The sequence below is a fragment of the Stegostoma tigrinum genome, chromosome 3 (genome assembly GCF_030684315.1).
Source record: "Stegostoma tigrinum isolate sSteTig4 chromosome 3, sSteTig4.hap1, whole genome shotgun sequence".
In the NCBI taxonomy this organism is placed as follows: Eukaryota; Metazoa; Chordata; class Chondrichthyes; order Orectolobiformes; family Stegostomatidae; genus Stegostoma; species Stegostoma tigrinum.
The window spans coordinates 100,161,034-100,187,509 of record NC_081356.1 but is presented as its reverse complement, the minus strand read 5'-3'; the positions used below and the strand labels follow the sequence as shown (position 1 = coordinate 100,187,509).

The window sequence follows — 26,476 nt, the reverse complement described above, 5'->3', positions numbered from 1 at the left end:
GACAAACTTGAAAGCAGAATACAGGGTTACTGGAAAAATTCTTGGCAGTGTAGGGGAGCAGAGGGATCTTGGGGCTCATGTTCACAGCTCCCTGAAAGCTGTCACACAGGCAGATAGAGTGGTTAAGAAGGCATATGGTGTCTTAGCTTTCGTTAATAGAGGGATTGAGTTCAAGAGCAGTGAAGTTATGCTTCAGCTATACAAAGCCCTAGTTCGGTCACATCTGGGGTATTGTGTCCAGTTCTGGTCGCCTCATTACAGGAAAGATTTGGAAGAATTGGAAAAGCTGCAGAGGAGATTTACCAGGATGTTGCCTGCAATGGAGGGAAGGTCTTATGAAGAAAGGTTGAGAGAGCTAGGGTTTTTCTTTTTAGAATGACTAAGGATGAGAGGGTGACTTGCTAGAGGTGTACAAAATGATCAGAGGTATAGATAGAGTGGAAGGCCAGAGACTTTTTCCTAGATTGGAGGTAGCTGTTATGAGGGGGTATAGTTTTAAAGTGAGTGGAAGTAGATATAGGGGAGGCATCAGAGGTAGGTTCTTTACTCAGAGAGTGGCAGGGGTGTGGAATGCATTGTCGGACAGGGTAGTGGAGTCGGCCTCATTAGGCACATTTAAGCGGCTATTAAATAGAATATGGATGATAGTGTAAGGTAGGGGTGGAGGTTAGGCAAACATTAAGTTGAGGGTAAAAGCTCGGCACAACATCGTGGGTCAAAGGGCCTGTACTGCGCTGTATTCTTCTATGTTCTATGTTCTCACTATCAAGACCAACATTCCATTTGCCTTCTTAACTGCCTGCTGCATCCACTTGCTGACCTTCAGTAACTAGTATGTGAGGACATTTCCTTCTCTCAATTCATAGCCATTCGGATAATAACCTACCTTCCTGCTTTTACCTATAAAGCTGATAACCTCACATGTGCCCACATTGTACTGCATTTGTCACACATTTGCCTACTTACTCAGCTTGTCCAAATTGCACTGAAACATCTTTGCCATCTCCTTACAGCTCACCCTCCCAAAAGCTTCGGGTCATTTGCAAATTTGTAGATATTACATCTCATTCCCTCACCCAAATCATAAAATCTACATTATGTGTGCTGGCTTTCGTGGTGAGAGGATTCAACAACTGGAGAAGGGATGTCTAGCCACAAGGGACTTGGTGAGGCCTGAGGTAGGCTACTGTGTGCAGCTTTGGTCCCCTTATCTGAGGGAGAATGTTCTGGCTGTGGAGAAAGTGCAATGAAGGTTTACCAGACTGATTTTCCTTCTGTCTAGCCACGTTATAATTTTATATTTCCACGAGATTCCCCCTCATTCTTCCAAACCTTAAAGTAGTCTGGGTATATTGAACTAATGCTCCAATGTGTTTTCTAAAAGAGGACTGACACAGCCACAATGGCTATGGATATAATTTAAATGCTGTCAGGATGGGGAGATCAAGGAAATTCCTACCTACCTATGTGAAGGAGCTCCAAACAACATCTCTTTGAAGGGACAGAGAGGCAAGTCAGCACACACTTGACTGAGATCTCTGTGACTACAAAGATAATGAGGGGCTGATGTGCCACCTCATCCTCCACTGGCTGTGTTTGCCTGGTGAGTCCAAACTGTCAGGAAAAGTGTGTGCCACTTCCTCCTGCGGTTATTTCATCTCCTTGACCTCACTGGATTCTCAGAGGCCAGTGGGGATGTTATTACTTTTGACAGATCCAGGTCATTGCTGTAGAACAGACTGATCCCATCCACAGGCAAACAAGACATGACTCTCGCAATCACTGGTCCCCCAAGAAAGGGTCAAAAGCAGGATTGACCCAGTAAAGTAGAATGGGCATGTACCATGGGAGCACAGTGAATCAAAATGAGCATAATTAAGGTATATTGGCAGGGCTTAGGGGGTCAGGGAGGACACTTGGCGATGAAAGTCAATCTCGTGGGTCTCTACATTGGGGGATGTGCACAGTTGAGTTGACAGGCAATGTAAGGTATAACAGGACCTGGAGGTTGTCGGTGGCAGTGGGGGTGTTGCCTGGTGACTAGGTAGAACCCAGTGATGACTCGATTTACCACAAACTTTGTTCCTTGATTCACTGGCTATTCAGTGTACACTAACTGCAATTGGAAAATGGCTGGGTCAATGCATAGAGCTGGGAACACATAGGAACCAAGTCGGTACTTTGTATCAGTGTTCAGGATGGAAGACACCAGCAAAATACCAAGACTACAAGTAAGTCAGGGGGCAGAGGTGGGTGTAGTGGCCAATAGTGGGGCAAAGGTGTTGGGGAAGCTGAACAGTTTGAAGGCAGACAAATCACATGCACTAGATGGACTGGACTCCAGAGTTCTGAGGGAGATAGGTTAGGACATTGTGGAGACATTGATGATGATCTTTCAGGAATCATTGGCGTCAGGGAGAATATACTGTAAAATGTCTAATGCAACATCCCTGTTTAAGAAGGGAGGGAAACAGAAGGTAGGTTAGCATAGGTCAGTTAGTCTGACTTGGGCCATTAGTAAGATCTTAAGAGTTCATTACTTGCAAGAGCATAGTAAAATGGGGAGGTCTTGCCTGATCAGTCTGTCAGAATTACTTGAGGAGGTAACGAGTAAGTTAGACAAAGGACAGCCATTGGACATCATCTATTTAGATTTACAGAAGGCCTTTCATTAACAATGTAGGCAAAGGTTCTGAGATAACACTGTGTAGAGCTGGATGAACACAGCAGGCCAAGCAGCATCAGAGGAGCAGGAAAGCTGACATTTCGGGTCGAGACTCTTCTTCAGAAAATGAACTGAGGGTATTGTGTTAAGTTTGCAGATGGTACAAAGATAGGTGGAGGGGTGAGTAAGTGTTGAGGAAGCAGGAAGGCTGCCCAACGACTAAGACTGGCTAAGAGAGTGGGCAAAGAAATAGCAAATGAAATACAGTTTGGATGAATGTGAGATTATGTACTTTAGTAGGAAGAACTAAGATGTCCTACATTTTCTAAATAGGACTTTACAAATCTGAAGAACAAAGGGATTTCACTTGGCAGTTAGGAAGGAAAATACAATGTTAAGATTCATTTCATAAGGACGAGAATACGATTGTAGAGATGTTGTATAAAGCTCTGATCAAACTGAATTTGGAATATTGTGAGCAGTTTTGGGCCCCATATCGAAGGAACGATGTACTGGCATTGGAGACTGTCCAGAAGAGGTTTATAATAATGATTGAAGAGATTAGGGGTTACTGTATGAGGAGCAATTGAGGATTCTAGATCTGTACTCGATGGAATTTAGAAGAATGAGGTGGAAGTCTGGTTGAAATTTATAGAATACCGACATGGCTTGAAGAAAGCGAATGTGAAGAGGATGTTTCCATTCGTAGGAAAGACTAAGATTTGAGGCACTTCTTCAAATTGAAGGGATAAGCCTTTAGAACTAAGATAAGGTGGAATTTCTTCAGGCAGAAAGTGGTGAGTTTATATCACACATTGCCACAGAGGTCTGTGAATGCCAAGACATTGAGTGTATTTAAGACAGAGGTAAATAATGAAATAACTGCACAGAGGCCAGTCTCCCATCTCCAAGTCACCCTTTATTTACATGTGCACAATACACTGGTTATGGCTGGCCAGCTCGGAGTCAGTGCTCAACTGAGGAGATTCTAATTCCCTGTTTGCATCTGTCAGCCAAGGCTCCCTGACTGGTCCAGGTTAATAATCCCAATCAAGTCACTAAGATCCACCTGTTCCAAATCACAACATCCCTATGCTGCCCCACAACCAACAAGTCCGGGAATGTATGCCTGTTCTTCCTCTTATAGCCTCTCCTGGGTCATTTTCACTCCAGGTCCAGTTCCTCTGCCTTGGACCCAAACATGGACAGCATGTACAGGACCATAGCCCACCTCTTGCACCTGGAGCATTTTAGGAGAACTTCTTCCTCCTCTTCCGGTGGTAACAGTATCAAGGCCACACCTATCTCGGACTCCAATGTTTCCTTGAAGCTAGATAGAGGGGGAGAACACCTGGTTTCTGACCAGCCTTCTGGCTGTTCTGAGGGGCCAGGTATGTTTTGTACCTGCTTCATTTGCATGGTAACAGCTTTCAGGTCATCCACGTGTTTGTTCAAGATAACCTCATCCACCTGAACTTTGTATGTCAAGGGACCTGATCTTGCATCGACCTGACCTCATACCCATGCCAAGCCACTTCCATGATTCCGGTGCGAAACCCCATCCCCTGCACTAAATTATCTCTCTTGCTTAGAGGAGGCATGTGACTGGCATTGGTGTTCCTGCTGCTATTTCATTCTCCCCCGCAAGCTCTGGGAATATCAGGGTTAACCTGGTACGGAGTCTTCTCCCCATCAGCAATTCTTCTGGAGTTACTCCTGTCACTGCTTGTGGGGTGGTCCTATAATTGAACAGGAACCAGGACAGTTTGGCACCAAATGAAGTTATGGGCTATTTCTTTCGGCCTATCTTCAATGTTTGGACCTCTTTTTCTACCAGATCATGGGACGGCCGATGGTATGGTGCTGCCTGAACATGCCAAATACCACACAACTTTAGGAAATACTCAAATTCCCTACTGGTAAAAGATGTCCATTTGTCTGTGACCGATACTTCTGGGAGTCCATGCATCACAAGCAATGCTCACAGCTTTTCAATGTCATCCCTGAGTTTGGCGAATGAACTCTACGCATGTCCAACCACTTTGAATGGGCATTTAGAATGGCCAGGAACATTGAGCCCATGAAAGGACCAGCATAGTCGACGTGCAACCAAGTCCAGGCCTTTCCTATGAAAGTGGGGCACTGCCTGTGGCAATTTTTGTACTGTTGGAAGTCTGGGCACTGACCCACCAATGCAGCAAGGTTGGCATCTAATCCTGGTCATCAGACATAATTTCTTGCCAACATATTCATTTTTGAGAACTCATGGATGACCCTGGTGGAGCTCAGCCAGAATATGGTAGCACCCTTTACTTGGGGCAATCACTATTTCTGCCCAGAGTAAAAAGCCATTCTTTGTGGTGATCTGGTTTCCTGAGTCCAGAAATATTTCAATCTTGGTTGTAATGGCCCTTCTGCTTCCTGCCATCACCACCAAATGTTTTAGTTTTGCCAGGACAAGATCTTCTGATGTCCATGATTAGATATTGTCAGAGGTGACTAATTCCATTGAGATACCCTGCAGCTCCCATGCTCCAATTGCCACATTTTCTAATGCCAAAGCCAGTTGTAGTGTTATATTGCCTGTTTAAGATCTAGTTGGGCAAGTAGGCGCTTTTGCATGGCTATGCCATTAACATACAAAAGAGTCTCACAGCATCTCACTAAGGGTTCAACCAAAGTTACACGCCTCTGCCACTTGTCTTAAACTCATCAAAGTCCTGATATGGATTCCCCGGTTCTCAAACTGCCAAATAAAATGAACAACATCTCAGAATGACAGGAGATTGGGGGTCATAATATTCTTTAGCTCAATCCATCAACTCTTGAAAGGTTTTAATGTTTGGTGCCTTTAGGAAAGTTCGGCCCCTAATAACCAAATACTCTGCAGGTCTGCAAGTAGTCAGAAGGGCTACTCATTGTGTTTCATCTGCCCCAATGTTGTTTACCCGGAAAACACATCACATTCTTTCCACATAACAAAGTGTGGAGCTGGATGAACACAGCAGGCCAAGCAGCATCTCAGGAGCACAAAAGCTGACGTTTCGGGCCTAGACCCTTCATCAGAAAAGGGAGTAGGGAGAGGGAACTGGAATAAATAGGGAGAGAGGGGGAGGTGGACCGAAGATGGAGAGAAAAGATGATAGGTAGAGAGGAGAGTATAGGTGAGGAGGTAGGGAGTGGATAGGGTTAGGGTTAGGGTTAGGGTTACATTGCCAAGTCCAAACGATGGAGATGGCCCAGGTGAACTTGAGGTTGGGGTGGAAGGTGTTGGTAAAGTGAATGAACTGTTCGAGCTCCTCTGGGGAGCAAGAGGCAGCGCCAATACAGTTATCAATGTAACGGAGGAAGAGGTGGGGTTTGGGGCCTGTGTAGGTGCGGAAGAGGGACTATTCCACGTAACCTACAAAGAGGCAGGCATAGCTTGGGCCCACGTGGGTACCCATGGCCACCCCCTTTGTCTGTAGGAAGTGGGAGGAATCAAACGAGAAGTTGTTGAGTGTGAGGACAAGTTTGGCTCCTCCAACATCTCCTCCTACCACCCCCTTGATCATGACACCACCCCCGAGCACCAAACCATCATCTCCAACACCATCTATGACCTCATCACCTCAGGGGACCTCCCACCCACAGCCTCCAACCTCATTGTTCCCCAACCCTGCACCGCCCGTTTCTATTTCCTTCCCAAAATCCACAGAAATGCCTGCCCTGGTCGACCCATTGTCTCAGCCTGTTCCTGCCCACTGAACTCATCTCCACCTATCTGGACTCCATTTTCTCCCCTTTGGTCCAGGAACTCCCTACCTACGTCCATGACACCACCCACACCCTCCACCTCCTCCAGAACTTCTAATTCCCTGGCCCCCAACGCCTCATTTTCACTGTGGATGTCTAGTTCCTATACACCTGTATTCCGCATGCAGATGGCCTCAATTCCCATCGTTTCTTCCTGTCCTGCAGGCCCGACCAATCCCCCTCCACCGACACCCTCATCTGCCGAGCCGAACTTGTCTTCGCCCTCAACAACTTCTCGTTTGATTCCTCCCACTTCCTACAGACAAAGGGGGCGGCCATGGGTACCCACATGGGCCCAAACTTTGCCTGCATCTTTGTAGGTTACGTGGAGCAGACCCTCTTCCGCACCTACAAAGGCCCCAAACCCCACCTCTTCCTCCGTTACATTGATGACTGTATCGGCGCTGCCTCTTGCTCCCCAGAGGAGCTCGAACAGTTCATTCACTTCACCAACACCTTCCACCCCAACCTCAAGTTCGCCTAGGCCATCTCCAACACATCCCTCACCTTCCTGGACCTCTCAGTCTCCATCTCAGGCAACCAGCTAGAAACTGATGTCCATTTCAAGCCCACTGACTCCCACAGCTACCTAGAATACATCTCCTCCCACCTACCCTCCTGCAAAAATTCCACCCCCTATTCCCAATTCCTCCACCTCTGCCGCATCTGCTCCCAGGATGAGGCATTCCACTCCCGCACATCCCAGATGTCCACGTTTTTCAAGGTCCGCAACTTTCCCCCTGCAGTGGTTGAGAACGCCCTTGACCGTGTCTCCCGCATTTCCCGCAACACATCCCTCACACCCCGCCCCCACCACAACCGCCCCAAGAGGACCCCCCTCGTTCTTACATACCACCCACTAACCTCCGGATACAATGCATCATCCTCTGACACTTCCGCCATCTACAATCCGACCCCACCACCCAAGCCATTTTTCCATCCCCACCCTTGTCTGCCTTCCAGAGAGACCACTCTCTCCGTGACTCCCTTGTCCGCTCCACACTCCCCTTCAACTCCACCACACCTGGCACCTTCCTCTGCAACCGCAGCAAGTGCTACACTTGCCCCCACACCTCCTCCCTCACCCCCATCCCAGGCCCCAAGATGAACTTCCATATTAAGCAGATGTTCACCTGCACATCTGCCAATGTGGTATATTGTATCCATTGCACCCAGTGTGGCTTCCTCTACATTGGGGAAACCAAGCGGAGGCTTGGGGACCACTTTGCAGAACACCTCCGCTCAGTTCGCAACAATCAACTGCACCTCCCAGTCGCAAACGATTTCAACTCCAACCTCCCATTCCTCAGACAACATGTCCATCACGGGCCTCCTGCAGTGCCACAATGATGCCACCTGAAGGTTGCAAGAACAGCAACTCATATTCCGCCTGGGAACCCTGCAGCTCAATGGTATCAATGTGGACTTCACAAGCTTCAAAATCTCCGCTTCCCCCACTGCATCCCAAAACCAGCCCAGTTCTTCCCCTCCCCCCACTGCATCACCAAACCAGCCCAGCTCGTCCCCTCCCCCACTGCATCCCAAAACCAGCCCAGTTCTTCCCCTCCCCCCACTGCATCACCAAACCAGCCCAGCTCGTCCCCTCCCCCACTGCATCCCAAAACCAGCCCAGTTCTTCCCCTCCCCCCACTGCATCACCAAACCAGCCCAGCTCGTCCCCTCCCCCACTGCATCCCAAAACCAGCCCAGCCTGCCTCCTCTTCCCTCACCTGTTCTTCCTCTCACCCATCCCTTCCTCCCACTTCAAGCCGCACCTCCATTTCCTATCTACCGCCTCCTTGACCTGTCCGTCTTCCCTGGACTGACCTATCCCCTACCTACCTCCTCACCTATACTCTCCTCTCTACCTATCTTCTTTTCTCTCCATCTTCGCTCCGTCTCCCTCTCTCTCCCTATTTATTCCTGTTCCCTCTCCCCATCCCCCTCTCTGATGAAGGGTGTAGGCCCGAAATGTCAGCTTTTGTGCTCCTGAGATGCTGCTTGGCCTGCTGTGTTCATCCAGCTCCACACTTTGTTATGTTGGATTCTCCAGCATCTGCAGTTCCCATTATCACTCACACATTCTTTCCACGTACTGGGCCCAGTCTTCAACAGTATGATTGAACAAGTCAAGCTTCCCACTTAAAAGTACAGCACCAGAAATGCTTACACTAACTCAGAGATGACTGACATGAGTGAATGTTCTTCAGCCAAGTTTTCTCCAATCACCGCTGAAATAACTACACAGAGGCTGGTATCCTGTCACTAAATCACCCTTTATTTACATGTGCACAGTACAGCTCGGTGTCAGTCCCTGAAATTAGGAGACTCTCTAAATCCCCTGTTTATATCTGCCACCCGGGGCTCCCTGATTGGCCCAGGTTAACAACTCCCATCAAGGATTTCAGAGTCGATGGATCCACTAGGCTCCAATCACTACTGGTAGGTTCTTGAATAGAAAGGGGACTAAGTGCTACAGGAGAAGGCAGGAGAATGGAGTTGAGAAACATATTAGCCATGATCAAATAGCGGAGCAGACTCTATGAGCCAAATGGCCTGATTCTGCTTGGACATCCAATAGCCTTCTGGTTTAAATACTGTGGATGTCCACAGAGACTTTGGGATCCAGGTGTATAGACCTTTCAAACAGGAGCAGAAAATAATCAAGAAGGCTAATGAAATAGCTTTATGGATTGGAGTACAAAGATACATAAGACATACTGCAGTTATACATGACACTGTGTCGTCCTGTGAGTAGATCTGGGCACCGTACATCAGGAAGGATATATTGGCCTTGGAGAGATTAAAACACAAGTTTACAAGAATGTACCTGAACTTTAGGGATTAAAGTATGAGGAGAAGAGAGGCGAACCCCTCGAAGCAGGCCATTTGGCCATCAAGTCCAAACTGATCCTCCAAAAAGCATCCCACCCAGAACCAACAACCCCTCCATCCCTATACTCCCCATGGTAATTCACCTAGCCTACATATCCCTGGATATTATAGGTAATTTAGCACAGCCAATCCATCTAACCTGCATATCTTTGGACTGTGAGAGGAAACTGGAGCATCCAAAGCAAACCCACGCAGACAGTCGCCCAAGGGTGGAATCAAACTCGGTCCTTGGTGCTATGAGGCAGCAGTGCTAACCACTGAGCTACATGCAGCCCTAGGAGAGCCCTGTTTTCTCTAGAATGTAGATGGTTAAGGGGTGATCTTATAAAAATTCATCAAGATATTAACAGCAAAAGACAAGGTAGATAATCTATGTCTGCTACTTGAGGATTCTATGGGGACATAGTCTGAGAATTAGGACCAGGCCATTTAGGAGAGATACTAGGAATTACTTCCTCACACAAAGAGGAGCAAATGTTTGGAACTCTCTTCCACAAATGGGTGTGAATAGTAGATCAGTTGTTAATTTTAAATCTGAGGTAGATAAAAGAGATATAGGTCAAAGTCTGGTAAATGGAGTTAGGTAACAAATCAGCCATGAACTCACCAAATGGTGAAACAGGCTTGACAGGGCTGAATAACCTACTCCTGCTCTTACATTCCACTGGAAAATTGTAATTATGATGAATAATGAGTTCTCAGTGCTGGTCACTTTGCAATGTTATCTCTGTAAAAGCTTCCAAGTCATATCTATCCATTTTTATTTGCGTTGTAAATTCATCTATCTTGTTACAAATGTGTGCATTCAGATAAAGAACATTAAGCTTTTGCTTAAGCTTTGACTCTCTCTAATTTTAACTTCTACTGCTCTCTGATTATACTTTCTGCCCAGTCCTGTCCCGCTTTGATTATCATTCCCCTCTTCACCACACCGCCCTGAACTTCTGCTTACTCATGTTTATTTTGATATTTAAAACTTCCCTTCTATGTCACCCTCCCATCCTACTGCCCTCTCTATGGCCTGGTTATTACAATTCACTAGGTCACTAATCCCAGCGAAGCCAATTCAATTGGAACAATATTCTTTCCCCAGGACTAGTGCTTCATGAATTGGAACTGATATCACACACAGCAATCTTTCAGTCCAGCATTAGCTTCTTTATTCTTATTTCTGTATTTCAATTTCCATTCCGTGAATGCTTATTCTGTAGTAATTAGGACTAAAGATGAATTGCTGTGTCACAGTTTGAAGGTGTCAAAAAAAGTTTCAATCTCTGTCTCATGGAACGATACATCATAGAACAATCCCTTCAGTCCATTGAGTCTGCACTGACAATAAACTACTCTATACTAGCCCCACTTTCCAGCACTTGCCTTTTGATCATGATTCAATTACAGCATTTAAGAAGAGACAGAGCCTTTCTGTCTTGCTCCTAGCTAGTTGACTTCTAGCACATAGAATGAGTGAGTATCTTTACATGCAACATAGGGTTGTTCTTTGACTGTGACCTTCATAGTATGCCAGCATGCAAACAAAAATGTTTGGTCCCACTAGTATACTCCAGCAGAGTTGAAATTGGCTTTTTAATCCCTGTTCTTGTGTATTTTTCAAAAGGAAGTCACAAAATGTGTCTGTAGTTTGGGCCATAATCTGCAGAGGGTGGCTTCCTCTTGAGGGTGTTGTCAGTTCCTCGTTGTCTTTGTAGCATAAGATTTGACAGTCCTGTCTGAGGTTTCTGTGATACCATTAGGTGTTAAATCCCACTTGTCTCAGTCAGCATTTTTCTGAATTTACCCATGTAGTTATTTTGTTTCTGTAGCCATTTCTTGTTTAGAAAAGACATTTGGATTTGAGGGCCAAAAACATCAGTACTATTATAGGGTTCAAATACATTGTTTTTACAAGGGTGAAAGCATAATTCCAATTTATTTACAATTCAATTCGTACAAATAATCACAATAATGCAAAACACACAGAGAGACAATAAAATTAGAATAATTAATTTGAACTGATCCTCAGAATTGATTTTTGTGATTCTACTAAGTGATAGATATGTGGAAATAACTGTCAGGTTTACATTATGGCAGTCCTGCCCAAAACGAGATATAATGTGAATTTCAGTTCATTCCTGGAGCTCAGAGGTCCAACTAAAACGAAGGTAATTGAAGAATTTCTCATGACCTCACAGGCCATGGTAGTCTCAAGTTAGTACTTCAATTATTCATGATGAAAGGTAAATAGGTAGGATTTGTTCCAGAGAATGCTAATGATTGGATGTATTTATAGAGTTGAAGAGTTGTTTATAGAGTTAACAGGTTGCAACTGTACCAGCCTCTGCCACTCCTCTGGCAGTACATTCCATACACACACCACTTCTGCAGGAAAAAGTTGCTGCTTAGGTCCCTTTTAAGTCTTTCCCCTCTCACCTTAAAACTATGCCATCTAGTTTTGGACTCCTCCACTCTGGGGAGAAAAACCTTGGCTATTCACTCTATCCATACCCGTCATGATTGTATAAACCTCTATCAGGTCACCCCTCAGCCTCCAATGCTCCAGGGAAAATTGTCCCAGTCTATTCAGCATCTCCCTATAGCTCAAACCCTCTGATTCTGCCAACATCCTTGTAAATCTTTTCTGAACCCTTTTGTGATTAACAACATCTTTCCTATAGCAGGGAGACCAAACTGCACACAATATTCCAAAAGTGGCTTAACCAATGTTCTGTACAGCCACAACATGATCTCCCGGCTCATATACTCAATGCACTGACCAATAAAGGCACAGGCACCAAATGCCTTCTTCACTAGACCTTCATTTCGGAGTTAAGATCAGCAAATGAAACTTCTATGGCACTTTTAATTGTAACAAAGCCTTATTAAACAGAGCAAAGAAATCTCCCTATTTGTCATAATATCGTCACACCCATGTTTTCTCTGTACATTTACAAAGAGATCTGCTTTCTGCAAACATAATCTATACATAAAGAAATTTGCTGTGTACATGCTAACAAAATCATTGACCATGTCAAGATGGCAGTGGTGGATTAACAGTATTCAGCCTCCTAGGCCTGGGGCTCATCCTCTTCAATATGATTTTCTTTTTTCTCTTTTTATTTTTGCCTTTTCTTCTTTAAAGTCTTTTATTTTACCTTTTGCTAGCGTGGAATAGTGGACTGAGGCAGCGGCGGCAGTAATGCCAGGACAAGATAGATGCGGCTCTACATAGGCCCAAGGTCTCCCATTGAGCGAAGAACAGGACCCAGGCTTAATGCCTGGCCCAGATTCACAGGCTGAGCTGAGGCTCCAGGTCTGTGGCTAGACCTGATGCCTGACGGTGGAGGTGGTGATGGCAGCAAGTTTGGTCCCAGCGTAGGAGCTGGCAGCATCAGTGGCAGTTACTTCAGCAAGACTGGCGCTGTTGTGGCAGTGGGCAAGAGCTTGAGGTGGTGGGATGGAGGCTCAGAGTTGAGTGTTCCAAAGACAACTTAACTTTAAATTAGGACTATCAGATTAACATTCCTGCTTTGCGTTTCTGGCAGTGAGATGGTGGCTGCAGCATTGGCAAAGCTGGTGAGGGTGATCTGGACCTTTCCTTTCCTTTTGGCTCTGTTTCTTTTATTTCTTATTGTTGCTTTTTTTAAATTCTAGTTTTTGTATTGAAAGATGGTGCCGGCAAGTGGTAACGGTGTACACTTTTCACTGTACTCCTGTACACGTGGCAATGAAATCTAATTCTGAATATTTTAATTTGTTGAGAATAACTCTGTGATCATCTATCAACATCCTAGTGTTGCCATTGATCAGAAGCTGAATGGACCAGCCATACAAATACTGCGTCTAGAAGAATGGATGTGAGGCTAGGAATCCTAGAGTGAGTAAGGACTCCTGACTCCCTTAAACCTGTCCACCAACTACAAGGCACAATCGGGAATGTGATGCAATACTCCCACTTGCCTGGGTATATGCAGCTCCAATGACAGTTAAGAAGTTTGACACCATCCAGGACAAAGTAGTCTGCTTGATTCACATCATACCCTCAAGCCTTCAGTCCCTCCACTACTGATGCTGATAACAGCAGAGTCTACCATTTACAAGATGCTCTACAGTAATGCATCAAGGCTGCATCCAAACCCAGCTCTACTACCACCGTGAAGAACAATGAGATCAGATGCATAGGAACACAACCACCTCCCCCAGGTATCCATCCAGCCAGTCACCGTGCTGACTTGGAAAGTATCACAATTCCTACAAAATACTGGAACTTCCTCCCTAACTGCATTGTGGGTTACCTAAGTGAAATGGGCATTAGCAGTTCAATGGGGCATCTGACAATTAGGCATTGAGAATTTACTTCTGCTCCTTCAAATAAATGCATAAAGCTGAATGTATCTGTCAATTATCATCAAAATACATATTATATAACCAAGTTGATAACATGCAGAGGTTTATTCCTATGATTGAAAATCAGTTGATGAGTGTTCGCAGCAATGAAGTTTTCAATTGATGCTGAGGTCCAGATTGGAAGCACCCAGAAGAGCTGTTGTACCATTTTGTCACCATGATCTGTACCTATTTTCAATGAGGCCTATTGGGGTTGGATCGACTGCATTCTGATAGGCAGAAGATATCGAGGAGCCTATTAATGCTCCAATCCCACTCCGACTGGGATTTCCAGTTAGAAAAATGGGAAGCCCACATTGGCGTGGGCTTTCAGCAGAACAGCAGTGTTGGAAAGGAGGAGGAGGCCATGGTCGTGCATACAAAGAGCTGCTTCTTCACCCTTAATAATTGCACCCAGCCAAGATTGCAGCTAATGACTATCCCATGGAGGTGTTGCCCCTCCAGGCTCAAGCCCAGGTATTTGTAACCATTTTATAAAACTCAGAACATATAAAAGGCCTTCTCCCTCACTGCTTCCACCTTCAGGTTAGTAACTCCCTGTTGAGAAGTTAGGGCTGCTAACTTGAAGCCTGATTGGACCGTCCATTGACAGGAGCCCACCCAACATCTCTCGCTGGCATTTAAAAATACAAAGGGGCAGGTATGGAATATGCCATGTGGGGTTTTGGCCAGAACAATCACCATGTCAGTTCACCATGTCGTTCCCAACTGATGCACGAAAACATGGCCCTGGGTTGGGCACAAAGTCAAATCATTTCTGCATGAGTAGATGCAATTGAACATATCTACGCAAATAAACAAATATTTTTAAAAAGGCAACAATATAATCTAAACAGACACACGGGGAAAAAGAAATTGCATCGATAAACTTACTGAATTTACTGATTTGACAATCTTCTTTCCTGGATTTATTGGGTCATCATATTCAAGTAGCACAGCACAGCATCCACAGGCACTTTCAAAACACATGGCTTTTGTTCCAGGAAGAAATAGCATGAAGCGCAAGAATGGAGCCAGCGGCGTCCGTGGATCAGTATCAGAAACTGTTTTGAAACGTTTAGAAAATATGGAACATGAGACAGGACTGGGAAATGGAAACCCATTAAACCTTAGCAAAGATACAGTGGAGAGTGTTGCGATTTTAATTTTATGTAACTGCTTATCTTTCAGGTGCAATTGTAATAACTAACCAATGACTTCGCAGAGTCCAAACGCAGAAGCAGCTTATTGGATCCAACACATCTATCCCTGTGTTTATTTTCTACACAAGATACCTTTATCATTAGACACAGGCCAGCCTTTATTGCCCATCCCTAATTGCCCTTGAGAAGACAGTGGCCATCTGCCTTCCAGAATTTTCGAGTGGCTGGGTACCTGTCAAGAATCACCAATATAATTTCAAGGTAAGATGGTATGAGGCTTGTATGGGAACTTATAGGTGGTACTGCACCCTCACCTCCAGTGGCTTTGTTTTGCAAGGTGGTCAGGGATGGAAGGTTTCAAAGGAGGCTTGATCATGTCCTACAGTGCACCTTCTACACTGTTGTCATTGATAGTATTTTATGTGGTGAATAGGGTGCTGATCAAGTGGAACTGTGTTGTCCTGGATCTCTTTAAACTTTATTAGCTTTTGGAGATGTACTTATCCAGACAGGTGAAAAGTATTGCATTGGACTCTTCATTTGAACTTTGTGAATTAGTTAACAGGCTTTGGGAGTTGAGAAGTGAGCTACTCATTATGGACTCTAGCTTCTGACATGCTCTTGTGACCTTGGTACTTTTGTAGATTTCCTAGTTAATTAAACGATGATTGGTAATCCTCAATGATGCTAATACTGCTGAACATATGGGGGAGATGGTGACACTGTTTCTTGCTTGAAATGGTAATTGTCTGGTATTTGTGTGGTACAAATACTACTTATTACATATCGCACAATCCTGAAATTTGCTCTGGTCTAACTGCAGATGAACACATTGCATCAATATCTGAGAAGTTGAAAATTCTGCTGAACACCATATAATCATTAGCAAATATTCCTATTTCTGACTCAATAATGGAAGGAAGGTAATTAACAAAGCTGTCAGACATGATTGGGTCTGCCCTTAGAAACTCTGGCAGAGATACACTGGATACCCACAATCATCGACCTCCGTGCCAGGATCCAATGACTCCAACCACAGGAGAGCATTCCTCAATTTTCAATGACTTTATCTTTGGTTAGGTAGGCTTACTGGCATCACACAGTCTAATGCTGTCTTTATAACAAGGGAAGTCACATTGCATATTGAAGTGTGGAGCTGAATGAACACAGCAGGCCAAGCAGCATCTCAGGAGCACAAAAGCTGACGTTTCGGGCCTAGACCCTTCATCAGAGAGGGGGATGGGGAGAGGGAACTGGAATAAATAGGGAGAGAGGGAGTGGCGGACCGAAGATGGAGAGAAAACAAGATAGGTAGAGAGGAGAGTGTAGGTGAGGAGGTAGGGAGGGGATAGGGCAGTCCAGGGAAGACGGACAGGTCAAGGAGGCGGGATGAGGTGGTAGGTAGGAAATGGAGGTGCGGCTTGAGGTGGGAGGAAGGGATGGGTGAGAGGAAGAACAGATTAGGGAAGCGGAGACAGGCTGGACTGGTTTTGGGATGCAGTGGGGGGAGGGGACGAGCTGGGCTGGTTTGGTGACGCAGTGGGGGGAGGGGAAGAACTAGGCTGGTTTTGGGATGCAGTGGGGGAAGGGGAGATTTTGAAGCTTGTGAAGTCCACATTGATACCATTGGGCTGCAGGGTTCCCAAGTGGAATATGAGTTGCTGTTCTTGCAACCTTCGGGTGGCATCATTGTGGCACTGCAGGAGGTCCATGATGGACACGTTGTCTGACGAATGGGAGGGGGAGTTAAAATGGTTCGTGACTAGGAGGTGCAGTTGTTTGTTGCGAACCGAGTGGAGGTGTCACGACTGGGAGGTGCGCTCCTCCACTAGGTTCGCAACAAACAACTGCACCTCCCAGTCGCGAACCATTTCAACTCCCCCTCCCATTCCTCAGACAACATGTCCATCATGGGCCTCCTGCAGTGCCACAATGATGCCACCCGAAGTTTGCAAGAACAGCAACTCGTATTCCGCTTGGGGACTCTGCAGCCCAATGGTATCAATATGGACTTCACAAGCTTCAAAATCTCCCCTTCCCCCACTGCATCCCAAAACCAGTCCAGCCTGTCTCTGCTTCCCTAACCTGTTCTTCCTCTCACTCATCTCTTCCTCCCACCTCAAGCCGCACCTCCATTTCCTACCTACCACCTCATCCCGCCTTCTTGACCTGTCTGTCTTCCCTGGACTGACCTATCCCCTCCCTACTTCCTCACCTATACTCTCCTCTCTACCTATCTTCTTTTCTCTCCATCTTCGGTCCGCCTCCCTCTCTCTCCCTATTTATTCCAGTTCCCTCTCCCCATCCCCCTCTCTGATGAAGGGTCTAGGCCTGAAACGTCAGTTTTTGTTCTCCTGAGATGCTGCTTGGCCTGCTGTGTTCATCCAGCTCCACACTTTGTTATCTTGGATTCTCCAGCATCTGCAGTTTCCATTATTACAAGTCACATCACATGAGTTCTGAAATTCAGCTCTTTATTTCTATGTTTAAAGTAAGCTGTAAAAGTTTGGAACGCTGTGGTTAGTGAACAAGTTATTGCTCAGTGGTAGCTGCTTGATAGCACTGCTCGTTCTCCTGATGACAATGGGTGAAAGACCTCAAAATTGGACTTGTCCTGCTTTTGGTGGATAAAACATACCTGGGCAATTTTCCAAATTGTAGGGTCAATATCAATGTCTGGTCTAACCAAGTTTCTAAGCAATCTTAATGTAGATTCTTTGCATTTCAATTCTATCTAACTAAAAATGAACCCCAGTGTTTTATTTGATTTTCTTAAAATAATATCATTAATCTGTGCCATTAATGGGTTTGCCATTCCTTGGTCGATACTATTTCATTTTGTCTGTCTCATTTTGTTTAGTAGACTTTTGTTTGGTCCACCTGATGGGCATTCCAGGTCATTTTGGAAAGGGTCTTACAACAATTGACAATGATTTCATGGTTAGTGTTTTTTTTAGTCATTGAACTTAAGTTCTGTTATATGTTTTGTGGAACCAACTGCCACCAGCCAATGGTTGAGAAAGAGCGCTGTCCCAAACCTGCTTTCTATTTTGAGTTTAAGGATTACCTGTCTTCTCTTGACATTCAATGGCATTACTGCCACTGAATTATCCATTATCAACATCCTGGTGATTATTGACAAGGAACTGAATGGTATCATCCATATAAGAACCAGGCTACAAGAGCTGGTCAAACTGTATGAACCCTACAGCCTCGTTTCCTGTCTCCTCATTATCTTCTACCAATCTACAATGCACAATTCAGGAATGCAATAAATATCCTACTTGTCTGGACGGTGCGACTGCAACAGCACTCAAGAAGCTAGACAATATTCAAGACAAAGGAACCCACTTGATTGATACCCTCTCCACCGGTGTTACCATTCATTGCCTTCACCAATGACAGCCAGTGGCAGCAGTGTACCATCAACAAGTTTACTGAGAAACTCACCAAGGTTCCTTTGTCAGTCCCTTGAAAATTCATGCCCTTTACAACCTAGAACGGTAAGGGCAGCAGATGCATTGGAATATCTCTATCTGCATACTCCTTCCAAGCTGATGTGGACTTGGAACTTGCATTGCTGTCCCATCAATGTCACTGGCTCAAAAATCTTAAAGTGCCTTCCTAACAGCACGGTGGGTGTACCTACACAAAAAGGACTTCAGTAGTTTCAGAATGCAAATACCACCCTCTCAAGAACAATTCGGAGTCGGTGAAAAATGCTGGTGTAGCTAGCAATTCCCTTTCCCAATAACAAATTAAAAAAATACTCTCGGAAGATCCCTCTTATTCTTTTCACAGCTTGTTTTTTTATTTCATTTTGTATTATCAGCAAGTTTAGCTACTGTCCATTCAGTACTTTCCATTCAATTCATTAATATAACTTCCAAATCATTGAAACTGCAGCAGTGACGGCTGTGGCACTTCACTTGTTATGGCTTGGCAAACCAAAAATGAACCAAATATGCCCAGATAACGAGGTGCAGAGCTGGATGAACACAGCAGGCCAAGCAGCATCAGAGGAGCAGGAAAACTGATGTTTTGGGCCTAGATCCTGCCTACTCTGTTTGGTATTAACTCTACAAAGTTCTATTCATTCAATGGCACAACTTAATTTTAATCAAGAAGGGTCTCAACCACATTCTGAAGTAGGAAGCAGCACCATGGAGAAGAGGCAAGATGATTTTATATTGTTTCACAAAAAAATGAAAGCTGAGAGCAGCTCAAGAAGTGGTACACAGTGGCCAATGGAGTGCAGAGGTTACATACAGAGTGCTCCAATGGCATAGAATCTAGTGGGGCAGAAACATTAGTGTTGAGTCGAAGGGATTACAGAAAATAATGATAGTTCTTCTGAAGATGAGAAAAATAATTTGAGAACATAGGGCTGAGTTACATGGAATTGGAGATAAGTGAATAGTATCATGTTTAGTTCAAAGTGGGTGGAGTGACTAGTTTCCTATCATTCTGCCTTTTTCTTGGAAATTTGTTCTTATTTGAGTGGATGCAACAGCTGCAAAAGAACATGTCACAGCTGCTTATCTGCACAAGCACGAAAAGGGTTTACTGTATTGAATCAACATTTATGGGGTTAATTTTAATTTCACAATATTCAACAGTGTGTCTCCAACTCTCAGTATTTGTTTTGCTAGTTCAGTTGTAAAGGTGCTATACTACGTCTTTATGCATTCACAAAGAGAATAAAACTGTTCCGAAGGCAAAAAGAACATGGGGCCAATGTTCTGCTACTTCCCTGAAGAATACAAATCTACAAAACAATGCAATGAGATAAGGGATGGAAGCAGTTATATTAGGCTGCTACTCCCATACAACGTTTAGAGATACCTGACAAATGAGAAAGCAATAGCTGGGCATGTGTGATAGTGAGACAGGAGTGCCCATTCAATCACATTTTTGAGCAGGAACACTAGTGGGTTGTGCATTCAGATAAATGCAAGTAAGACACAGATATTAAACCTTGTCCCTCTCCTCGTAAACAGGAGATGCTGTCACCAAGATCGAACAAGAAAGAAGTAAAGTAGATTAATTTTTGTAACCTTCACTGAACAATGGGTTTTGTTGGATAGTCGCTCCTTCTGACCATTTTGCACTCAGGATTTTGGCTTTTCCTTTGGCTGAGACGTAGAACTGGAAGCTGGTGAGGTCCAATGAATTGTCCCCAAAAAGTGTGTCAGCTCTGCAACCTGGTCCCACCTCCTTGTGATTTTGGAGGAGGTGGCTAGACTTGCACTCTGGTCAGCTTCCTAGTTATGATGGCTCAGCAATAAATCACACAGTCAAACTAATTTGTCAGTGGATCCTCAGAATCAAAAATGACATCTGTCAGCCTTCAAATGACAGAGGAGCATAATTTTACATCCATGTGATTTTGCACAATGGCAGCACGTTGTTGCATGGCGAAATGGAACAGTAAGACTCAGGGTTGACTTCATTGTCCTCCCTCTGTGACTGCCTTCAACATTGTGGTCATGTTGCTGAGCCTCAAAGTGTCCTGCACCTTGCTGAATCAGGAGATGCCACACTGAGCATTGTCAATTTTCCCCTCCCAGGCAGTGGTGCCAATGCTTCCATGCTTTAGCATGATCCCCTTAAGTGCAACCTTATCCCCTTCCCTTTGGCCATCCTTTAAGTGTTGGCCAATATACAGCTGGGGAAGACAATCTGCCTAGGGAGAGGTTTTCAGGTGTCTGGATGCAATTCCCCATCCATCAAGATTGGCTCCTCAGGAGCGGGGCTTCAGGGAGACATGGTCGCATGGATGGCACTCCTATTTGATCCTTAGGATCCAAAACAGGAGCCAGTGGTGAACCTTTCTTAAGGGTATTTGTATGATTTAAATAGTAAGTCCAGGTTTTGCACCAGTACAAGAGGATGGTTAACATAATAGCCGTACAGGAATCCTTGAAAGTTGCCACCCAGTTTGACAGGGCTGTTAAGAAGGCATACAGTGTTTTAGCTTTTATTAATAGAGGGATCGAGTTCCGGAACCAAGAGGTTATGGTGAAACTGTACAAAACTCCGGTGCAGCCGCACTTGGAGTATTGTGCACAGTTCTGGTCACCGCATTATAAGAAGGATGTGGAAGCTTTGGAAAGGGTGCAGAGGAGATTTACTAGGATGTTGCCTGGTATGGAGGGAAGATCTTACGAGGAAAGGCTGAGGGACTTGAGGCTGTTTTCATTAGAGAGAAGAAGGTTGAGAGGCGACTTAATTGAAACATAAAATAATCAGAGGATTAGATAGGGTGGATAGGGAGAGTCTTTTTCCTAGGATGGTGACGGCGAGCACGAGGGGGCATAGCTTTAAATTGAGGGGTGAAAGATATAGGACAGATGTCAGAGGTAGTTTCTTTACTTAGAGAGTAGTAAGGGAATGGAACGCTTTGCCTGCAACGGTAGTAGATTCACCAACTTTAGGTACATTTAAGTCGTCATTGGCTAAGCATATGGACGTACATGGAATAGTGTAGGTTAGATGGGCTTGAGATCGTATGACAGGTCGGCACAACATCAAGGGCCAAAGAGCCTGTACTGTACTGTTATGTTCTATGTTCTTACTGACTAGGGCCTTTGTTGATTTCCCAAGGTTCCTGTTTTCAAAGACACCCAGCTGGAAGAAGGCAGCTCTGGTACAGGTGATGTGGTGCTAGACTCTGCCATCAATGGTAGTCCTTTGCGAAAGGTGGCTGCTGAGTTATGGGAATTACTGCATCTACTCCCAAGTCATTCTGTCAGTGAGAGTGGCGTGAGGGATGTTCACTTGGCTTGGGGAAAGCTGATGGAGACACTTTATCTCAGAAACATTTAAGGCCAAGCCAACTATGTCATTGGAAGTGTTTAAAAGGTTGACCATTCTGAAGCGAACCATCACGTAGCAGTCATCTGCAAACTGAGGCTCATGGATGTGAATGGTAGGAGCAAATTACCCCAGATTCTGGATTCAGAACTGAAAACAACAAATCCTGGAGATCACAGCAGGTCAGGCAGCATCCATGAAGGGTGAGCATGCTAGTGTTTCCAATCTAAAAGATTCTTCATCAGAGCTGATGTGAAGAGTGGAAGGGTCAGCCTTTATGCATTAGTAGGGGTGTGTGGAGCATCGGGGAGAAAGGATGTTGATAGTTCAGATTAAGTGGTTGGAACGTGAAAACGGCAGAACAATGGTGTGTCTAACTGCCAGACTGGACAGAACAGATAGTCCCACTGAAGTGGGGGTTGGGGACAGAGGACATGGTGACAGAGAATGTAAGAAGTAAAGCTGAAAGAAAGGAAGGAATGGAAGTTGGTTCACAATTTGAAGGTATTGCACTCAATATTAGTCTAGAAAATTGGCCTTGTTGAATGCAATTGGTCAAGAATAGACATAGCTAATGACATTGGCTTTCCCCATGACATTTTTGACAATATTTCCACTCCAGATTTTGAGATTGTTTCCAATTCACATATTATAACTCCTAGGACAATGACATCATTGTCACTGGGGATAGAAACAAGGAAGCTATCATAATCAATGCAGAACCTCTCCTTGACTTCATAATTGTAACCTGAAGTTGGGCTGTATGTGTTGAGATATTGTTTATGGCTGATTTGGAGATGTAGGATCATCATCAGCCTCTCACTAACACATAGAGGACATTCAGAGAGCATCTCACTGAATTGTGATTCAAAATCCAAAATTGAATCTGTGAAAATGGGAGTTCACATTCCAGATCCCTTTCAAGAAGAAGGCCATTCTCAGCTGCGTCTTCCAACGAGCTACGTTTCCCTAACAGCAGCAATGTTGATGTTGTGTCTCACTAGTTGCCAGGCCACAATGGCACAATTCTTTCCACGTGATCATACGTTGGGCTCTCAGCAAATGTCAGCATATTCTGGGTCCTAAAGTTTAGCTTTACTGTATTTTGATTGCAAGAATGCTAATTCTGCAGTGTGTGGTTTTTCAGCCAGGAGAGAGATGAGACAGGCTAGTTATGGGTTACATTTACCAGCCAGTTGTTCATTCAGGGTGAAAAAGGGCTAGTCTGAAGAGATCTACTCAAACGCAGATCCAACTAGTGCAAGGCGCACCTGTCCTAACAGAGGTGCCTGATGTCCATTGCGTATCAGCCACCTATGTGCAGAATCTTAGCTCTAAAACTACAAAGCCATAAGACAAATCCAAGGCCACAATTACAAATTCAACCTGGCCAATTACCATGCATTAGTACACTCCTAATCATCAGTAAAGTCATGGAAGGTGTCATCAACAGTGCTATCTAGCAGCATTTGCTCCACTATAACCTGCTCAGTGATGTCCAGTTTGGGTTCCGCCAGGGCCACTCAGCTCCTGATCTCATTACAGTGATTCAAACATCGACAAAAGGGCTGAATTTCTGAGGTCAGGTGAGAGTGACAGCCTTTGACAACCAGGCTACACTGGACAAAGTGCGGCATTAAGGAGCTCAAGCAAAACTGAAATCAATAGGAATCGGGGGAAAATCTCAGTTGGTTGGAGGCATACCTGGCACATAAGGAGATGGTTGTGGTTGTTAAAGGTCAGTCATCTCAGCTCCGGGACATCTCTGCAGAAGTTTCTCAGAGTGGTATCCTAGGCCCACTCATCTTCAGCTGTTTCATCAATGACCTTCCCTTCATCATAAAATCAGAAGTGGCATGCTTGCCAGCGATTGCATATTGTTCAGGACCATTCATGACTCCTCAGGTACTGAAACAATTCTTGTTCAAATGCAACAAGGTCTGGGCTGACAAGTTACAAGTAGCATCATGCCACACAAATACCAGGCAATGACCATCATCAATAAGTAACAATCTAACCACTGCCTCTTAACATTCAATGGCGTTATCATCACTAAATCCTCCACTATTGACATTGAATTTTATCATACAACCTTTTATGATACTGCCTTTGCCTGCTGTGCAAATTTGTAAGGTACCTTACTCTTTGAGAATTATGTGTGATTTTCAAAATTGGAAGTGATAGCCAAAGGCCCATTAATGAGTTTGCGTGGTGTATGGTGAGAAAGGATCTTTTCGGGTTTACCATTATCTTGCAGGATGGTTTTGATGTGCATCAAGGCTGCACAGTAAGGAATAGCTCAATAGTTACAAGGTTGTCAACAATGGCAATCATATTGTGTGTGGAGCTGGAGGAATCCTAATTACAATGTTTCTCATCATAGAACAACCCGTCATCCCAGGGACTAATTTAGTGAACCTATGACTAAAATGTTCCCTTAATGTGATAAACAAAACTGCATGCAGTAGTCCAGATGTGATCTCACTACAGCTGTGTACAACAGTAATGAGACCTCTTTATGCCTATATTTCAAACCCCTTATAAAAAAGGCAATATGCCATTTGCCTTCCACATTCCCTCATGCACTTTGTTTTTGATCACTGATTGGGCCAGCATTTATTGCCCACGCCTAATTGCCCTTGAGAAGTGTCTTCTTGAACTGCTGCAGTTCATGCCAACTCCCTGCGCACCCTGAATGGGCACACACAATTTTTTTGACTATCAAAGCTTTAAAATTTTACTTTAAACTCCAATGTCATTCAGATCTCTTAATTTCTGAGAAGGTGGTGTGTTGGGAGAAGCTGAATTCATCAGTAATATTTCATGCAGAAACGTTTGAAGCTGATTCAAGAATTGGGTGAACTGTTTCCTATTTTGCTTATATTTGCGTACAAAATGAGGAATCACAAAAGCAGTACCCAGTCTTACTTAAACAATCAAACAAATTTTGCGATAGAAACTGCCTTTACTTGTGATTCGATATTCTGCAACTATTCACAAAATTTTTTTTACCATCATATAAAACTCCATTCACTTGAATCTGGTATCCAGGTTTAGCAATGCTTCCTTTTCGTTTGTCTTTCTTTCGTCTCAGAGGTGTGGCGGCCTTCATCTCTAAACATGTGAACAAAGAATGATTGGAACAAAGAAAAATCACGTTCACAAAGTAAGTAAGAAGCTCAATTTGTGCATCATTTGACATTTTAGGGCTGAACCATTTTTTTTCAATCTATTAAAATAAGAGCATAATGCTGTGTATATTGGTGATCTGAAATAAAAGAAAAACAGCAGTGCTAGAGAAACTCAGATAACAGGTGTAGAGCTGGATGAACACCGCAGGCCAAGCAGCATCAGAGGAGCGGAAGGCTGATGTTTCAGGCCAAGATCCTTGTTCAGAATGGAGAAACTCAGCAGGTTTTCCAGCATTTGTGGATAGAAAAACAGTGTATACATGTTGCTTCCAATATGAGTCTGCTTCAGAACTGAAGTATATTGGGAAATCACAACTTTAACTTGTTCTGAAGGAGAAGGAAGGACAAACTTAGGAGCTGGTGAGGGTGCTCAGATTAAAAGACAAAATGAGTCGTATTAATAGTAAAGGAGAAATATAGGTAAGAACAGGTGTTAAGGTAGGTGTTACTAGCAGAAAACAATGACTGGCAGGTTTAACACTTGCTCTTTTAACTCCTTCCTCCTCATTTATGCATTAACAATCTGAATGAAGGAACTGCGGGTATTGTTGCTAGGTTTGCAAAGATAGGTGGAGGAACAAGTATTGGTAAGGAGATGGGGAAGCTGCAGAAGGACTTGGAAGAACAAGGAGAGTGGGCAAAGAAGTGGTAGATGGAATACAATATGGGAAAGCTCGAGGTTATGCACTTTGGTGATTAGAATGGAGCCATGAACTATTTTCTAAATGGGGAAGGGTTTTAGAAATCTGAAGCACAAAGGGATTTGGGAGGCCTATTTCACAATTCTCTTATGGTTAACATGCAGGTTCAGTTGTCAGTTAGGAAGGCAAATGTAATGTTAGATTCATTTCAAGAGGGCGGGAAAACATTGCAGAGATGTACTGCTGAGATTGTACAAGTCTCTGGTCAAACCACATTTTGGAATTTGTGAGCCGTTTTTGGCCCCATATCTAAGGAAGGATGTGCTGACATCTGGTTGGGGATGGGGTGCACAGGAGGTTTACAAGAATGATCTCAGGGATGAAGTGCTTATTATATGAGGAGTGCTTAAGGACTCTGCTCCTCGGATGCTGTCTGACCTGCTGTGCTTTTCCAACTCCACAATTATTGACTCTAGCTTCTAGCATCTATAGCCCTTACTGTCTCTGGGTCTGTACTTGATGGATTTTAGGAGGATGAGGGGGCATCTCATCGACGCTCACATAATAATTACAGGCCTGGATAGGGTAGATGTAAAGAAAATCTTTCTATTAGTAGGAGAGACTAGAACCCAAGGGCAAAGCCTCAAAATGAAGTGATGACCGTTCAAAACTGAGATGAGGAGGAATTTCTTCAGGGAGAAGGTTATGCAAGTTTCAATTTTTTGAGGAAGTTTGGTAATCTGTGTTGAATTTTGCCTACCCTTGTGTCCTCTTCCACTACAAGGCCAAAGTCACATAACTCAATATCTAAGAATAAACTTTAACAACTTCAATTGCCATCTGAGCAAATAGTTTACCTTGCCACTAACACTTAGTAAAGGCTCACTGAAACTGTTTCTGGTGTGAAATTTACTCCAACATACTTTAATG

General features: G+C 44.3%; 1 protein-coding gene across 5 annotated transcripts in view; it reads right to left on the bottom strand.

The window, feature by feature from the left end:
* Window positions 1-26,476, bottom strand: part of LOC125450669 (uncharacterized) — a 137,554-nt gene that overhangs the window by 96,379 nt on the left and 14,699 nt on the right. For all 5 annotated transcript variants that reach the window (XM_048526711.2, XM_048526712.2, XM_048526710.2 and 2 more), the window contains exons 3-4: window positions 24,727-24,828; window positions 14,630-14,799 (exon numbers count right to left, since the gene is read on the bottom strand). In XM_048526711.2, coding sequence (XP_048382668.1) covers window positions 14,630-14,799; window positions 24,727-24,828 — 272 coding nt within the window. The remainder of the gene's footprint in view (window positions 1-14,629; window positions 14,800-24,726; window positions 24,829-26,476) is intronic.